This window comes from Nematolebias whitei, chromosome 21 (genome assembly GCF_014905685.2).
Source record: "Nematolebias whitei isolate Nwh7 chromosome 21, NemWhi1, whole genome shotgun sequence".
NCBI lineage: Eukaryota > Metazoa > Chordata > Actinopteri > Cyprinodontiformes > Rivulidae > Nematolebias > Nematolebias whitei.
In genome coordinates, this window is record NC_056518.1 from 33289236 (window position 1) to 33295093 (window position 5858).

Sequence of the window (5858 nt, forward strand, 5' to 3'; positions counted from 1 at the left end):
ACTGACAATGGCTCTTGGCTTGAACAACGTACCCCATGGTGCGGTTTGTGAGAAGTGTAAAAGCTTACGGCGTTTCTGTATGAATGTGTGTGTAGTAGAGTGCTGTACTGTGTGTGTGGAGGTAAATGAGGGCACAGATTGTGTTGTAAAGAGCTTTGAGTATCTTCATTAGATAGAAAGGAGCTGTATATGTACGGTCCATTTACCATTTATATGATGTCTCATTATGTAACCAAAACAAAACAGGCTATTTTTACAGATACTGAGCTAAAATTAGATGTGGCAGCAGCTGAGAGTCGTTGACATAAAGTTTAGCACAAGAGCGTTTTGGTGTTACCCATGTTTACAGCTCCAGTATTTCTCAACAAAAGATGGTTTTAGTGTAAACCTGTGGTATGGAAGGCAGCGGGCGATAAGCATTCCTTCGAGGACTGTTAGACCTTTTCTTCTGGCTTTAGAGGAACACTTTCAGTCAAAGTAGACGAAACTCACAGCTCTGGTGAATGTGAGAGCAAAATTTTCTTATTACAAAAACATGAACTTTGAACTTTTGACGTTCAGTAATGCTCTAAATCCTCTTGTTTTAGTGTTTTTCCATTTACTTTAGAAAAATCTGTTTTATGCTTTACTCATTAGTTTTGGTGTTACACAACAAGTTTTAACACATTTTATGTCTAAAGGACCATAAAAACAGTTTGAAATGTTTCTAATTATTCAAGAACTGACTGTTTTTACATTTGTATGAGGTACATTACATCACGTGTTTCTTGTTTTCTAAACCCGACTCAGACTCTCCAAACTAATCTGTCTCATGGATTTAAGATTTAGGCAAATAGGATTAAGTTAAAGGACACGTCATCCGTCCAGTAGAGACTGGACTGTTTGTTTTAAAAAGACTTGAGACTCACAGACGAAAATACCTTTTATTTCACAGGAAGTCAAATCCTGAAGCATTCATTCTTCAAATCATTCTTCTCTTTTGTCTTAAGTTTTAAATCATGTTCTCCTGCAACTTTCAAAAAACGTTTATACACACACAAAAATGTAAAAGTTGATCAGTAAAGTATATGACCTTTGGTTGCAACGCGTTGAGGCAAAGGTGAAATATGCTCTCTGCTCCACACAGAGGGCTGTGGTAGCTCGGTGGTCTGCGGGTGTATCAGGAAGGACATCCGGTATAAAAACAATCACCAGGTTTTGTGTGAGTTGGTCTGCTGTGACGACCGACCCCTGAAGAAGGGAGCAGCCGAAAGAAGGAAGAACTAAGTCCCAAATTATTCTTGGGCTTCAGAGAAGAAAGATGACGAACGGAATAATTTCAGGCACGCCTCAAACTTTCAGCAGAGACGTTCAACTTGACTTTAAAATAAAAGATGCTCTAGTATGACTGTCGCTGCTGACTTCTATATTTCAGCTGTAAAATCATTTGTTGATCTCGTGACTGGAGCTACAGTTTACTCTTTTCTTCAGGTTGTCAGAAGAAATGTGCCGATTGCTGAGATCGATGGAAGCAGCTCTGTCGCAGCGAAAAATGGTCACCTTGAGGAGGAGATGGCTGTGGAGGGTGAGTGTGTCTAAAGTCACTGCTCATTGACAAACATTACAAACATTTCAATGGAAACATGACTTGTTGGATCTCAGCTCACAGACTTTCATCCTTCTGCAGCCCTCGTAACCAAACTGTTTTAATGATTACGTTTTTTCTGGTTTAGCCGTCTTTTCTCCGGACATCGACGCTTCAGAGCGATCTAAAGAAATGGAGGCGCCCATAGACGACGAGAGTATTTTAAAGGAGCTGCCAGATGAAGATGTTGCTGATCAGGTTGGGACAGATGAAATGATCCAAGTGGATGCCAAGCAAAATGACATCAATGAAAGTTTCAGAAGATTTTTCAGCAACATTAGCTTGAAGCTGACGGTAAAGAGAGGCTCAGCCGACAAAGACTCAATAGTGAAACAAGCGCCAAGCAAACAAGAAGACTTGGAAGATAGCACAAATGAAATAAAAGAACAAAATACGGATCCCAACAGAGCACAGGAGGCTCATGATGACGATTTCACAACCTGTAAGACTCTGGCAGATGCTGCATCTCTGGATTGTGTAGAAAAAACAGTGGAGAGAACCGAAGCCAAAGAGAAAATTGCATCTTGTGATGCGGCTACAGGAACAACTTTATTGATCCAAGAGAACGGTGCACCAGAAGAGGAACGGCTTCCAACATCTCCAGCTGGTTCTGACGGAAAAGAGATCACTACGCCGTTTAAAAGGTTTTTTACAACCGGGATCTTTTCTAGCTTTCGAAAGAGAAAGAGCCTCGTGGAAGATAAAGTCACCGAAAAAGAACTGTTAGAGAAAGGAGTGAAAACAGCTGCAGAGCCGGTTGATCAAAGTGTACAAAATCAACATGAGGAGAAGGAAGTTTCTTCCAAAGCTACAACAGAGAGCGAGAATGGTAAAGAGGAAAGACTGACTTCAGAGTCGATTCAAGACAGGAACGAAGTTAAACCCCCCTCTGAAGTTGAGACAGACATAATCAACACACAAGAAAATGACAAAGTCCAAGCCAGTCCCCTGAAAAGGCTCATGTCAAGCTCTAGTTTTAAGAGACTCTCCAAAAAGCAGACAAGCAGAAAATCAAGCGATGCAAAGCGGCCCAGCTCCGGTGAATATAGCTCCGATCAGCTGCAGTCCTCTACAGAGTCGGCTGACCATCAGAGAGGGGAAACTCCTGCACAACCCTCTGCTCAGGCAGCAGGTGGAGACGATGGAGCTTGGGCTTCATTCAGAAAGCTCATGACTCCACAAAAGCACAAGAAGACACCGTCTTTGGACCACGAAGAGAGACAAACCCCAGGTGGGGTGGATGGAACAAAACCAGGTAAAGGAGAGCAAACATCAGATCACAGCACCGAGGAAGGAAAGAAGAGAAAAGATTCATCAGTGTCATGGGAAGCCGTTTTGTGTGGATCTGGAAGGAGGAGGAGCAGGAAAACGTCTGACTCAGATGATGAAACACCCCCAAAGGATGATGAAGATAAAAAGCAGGACAGTGAACCTAAAGAGACACCTCTAGAATCACCTAATGAGGTGCAACAGGTGCTGCCTTCGTCCCTCAGTCAGTCAGGAAGTCCTTCAGAGGGTGATGAAGGGACAGCGTGGAAATCATTAAAAAATCTAGTCAACCCGAAGCGAAAAGTAAAAGATGACGATGTATGCCTTGGTGAAGCTATTCAAGATGATTCCTCTTTTTTCATGAAAAAACTCCTACCAAGCAAAAAAGACAGAAAGTCAGCTGAAAGGCAAAGCCAAGTGTCTTCGGATGAGGCTGATCAGGAAGTGGCCTCAGGAGATGAGGACTCTGAGACCCCCGCCGTGGTTCCACTGTCTGAATTTGATACAGCAGAAACACTGGTTCAGATCCAAGTACAGGCGGACATACAAAGTTATAAAGAACTCCAAAATAACCTTTATGAGGAGAAAACCGAGTCAGCCCTACCTTGTGACCTTCTGCCAACTGAAACAAATGAGAGTCCAAAGGAAGCATTAGGAAACGAAGAACCGGATGAACTCACAGAATCAACCAGTAAACATCAGCAGCTCAGTGATATTCCAGAGGAGGGTGTAGTCACAGAGCCCACTCCAGCCGTAGCTGTCGAAGAGGCAGCGAGAGATGAAACCATCGCAGAGGACCTGATAGAGATCACATCCGAGGCCATAACTGCTCCAGAGCCAGTGGACGCTTCTATAGCAGACGAGACAGAGATGGTTTCTGCCGTTTCTCAGTTGATAGAGTCATCAAACACATCTGGCAACATGACACCGGTACCAGCAGAATACATTGTCTTAAACACAGAGTTACTGCTGCAGCAAGTTTCTGACACCATCTCTTTACGTCCAGCTAAAGTCCCAGTGTGTTCAGAAGAACCAAGTTCTGATGATGTTTCTGGTTCTATCTACCATCAAGTGTTTGAATCATCTGTACCAGACCATCCCAGAGTTCTAGAAATACACAGTAAATCTGATGCAACAGCCTTAGAGACAGGCTTAGATGCTGAAGAAATCGACGCAGTTAGTAAACTTGCAGCGACAGTCCAAACTGAGAACGTCTTTCACTTCAATGAAGTGCTGCTAACAGAAATCGTGTCAGAGGTTCCTATCGAGAAGTTTGACACTGCCACATATGCTACAGATGAAACTTATCAGGCCAATGTTTTAGAGGTACGAGAAAGCATTAAAGAATTGGAAATGAGTGACGAGAGCCAGGATGTGGTGGAACATGTATCAGCCATGTCTACAGAGAACTTACCCACAGAGGAAGAAGGCATGATGGGTGAAAAATCCTTCTCCAAAACAGACTATCAGGAAGAAGAAGTATTTGTTACATCAGCAGGTGAAACTGAGGATGCTGATGGTCAAAAAGAATTCCAAATTCTTGCAGAAACCAATGCCGAGACCATAACAACAATTTCAGAGCAAGCTGTGATTGAGGATCAAGTTGTCGCTGTGGGGGATGGACAGGAAGAGGGAGCTAAAACAGCTGAGGAGGGTGATGTTCAGTCATGTGACGTTCAACCCTCAAAGGGTACTCCACCACCTGAAACAAATACGGATGAAACCAAAGAAGCTGATAAACCAGAGAAGAAAGAGTCTGAAACAGTCACAAGTAAAGTTGACCATAAAGAAGATACAGAAGTTGTACATGCACCAACACTAGAACCAAAAGAAGATACTGTTCAGGTTCTTAATGAAGAAGAAGAAAGTGCACCAGATGAAAAAGATTCAGATGAACTGAAGCAGACCAAATCTCTAGATGAAGAAACTAATGACCCTGGAAAAAGGCTACAAAAAGATGAAGCTGCCCACACAGAACCTACAGAAGTACTAGAAGCAGTACAAGCGCCCACATTATATCCAGAAGAGAATCAGTCCCTCAATAAAGAAGTATCTTCTTCAGAAACTATTGCACCCGATGGAATTGATGACTCAAAACAGGTCGAGTCTTTCCTCGAAAAAAACGTTGAGCAAGAAAACTTAGAGCCACAAAGACATGCAGCTAAAATGGACCATGCTGAAGTTACAGAAGAACTAGAAGTTACAGAAGTACATAAAGTCAGAGAAGTACCTAAAGTTACAGAAATACCTGAAGGTATAGAAGTACCTGAAGTTATAGAAGTACCTGAAATAACAGAAGTACCTGAAGTTACAAAAGTACATGAAGTTATAGAAGTACCTGAAATAACAGAAGTACCTGAAGTTACAAAAGTAACTAAAGTTACAGATGTACATGAAATAACAGAAGTACCTGAAGTTACAGAAGTACCTGAAGTTATAGAAGTACCTGAAATAACAGAAGTACCTGAAGTTACAAAAGTACATGAAGTTATAGAAGTACCTGAATTAACAGAAGTACCTGAAGTTACAAAAGTAACTAAAGTTACAGATGTACATGAAATTATAGAAGTACCTGAAGTTACAGAAGTACCTGAAGTTATAGAAGTACCTGAAATAACAGAAGTACCTGAAGTTACAAAAGTAACTAAAGTTACAGATGTACATGAAATTATGGAAGTACCTGAAGTTACAGAAGTACCTAAAGAAGTAAACAAACTTACAGAAGAACCTGAAGTTATAGAATTACCTGAAGTACCTAAAGTTAAAGAAGTACCTGAAATTACAGAAGTAGCTGAAGTTACAAAAGTACATGAAGTTACAGATGTACCTGAAGTTACAGAAGTACCTGAAGTTACAGAAGTACCTGAAGTTACAGAAGTACCTGAAGTTACAGAAGTATCTGAAGTTACAGAAGTACCTGAAGTTACAGAAGTACCTAAAGTTAAAGAAATAAACAAACTTACAG

General features: G+C 41.5%; 1 protein-coding gene across 1 annotated transcript in view; it reads left to right on the forward strand.

Annotated features, from left to right (window-relative positions):
* Positions 1-1470: 1470 nt before the first annotated feature.
* akap12a (A kinase (PRKA) anchor protein 12a) overlaps positions 1471-5858 on the forward strand; it is a gene marked incomplete at its 5' end in the record, with an annotated part of 8350 nt that continues 3962 nt past the window's right edge. Inside the window, 2 exon segments of the mRNA XM_037694835.1 lie at positions 1471-1564; positions 1713-4391. Of these exon segments, the coding sequence (XP_037550763.1) occupies positions 1552-1564; positions 1713-4391 (2692 nt within the window).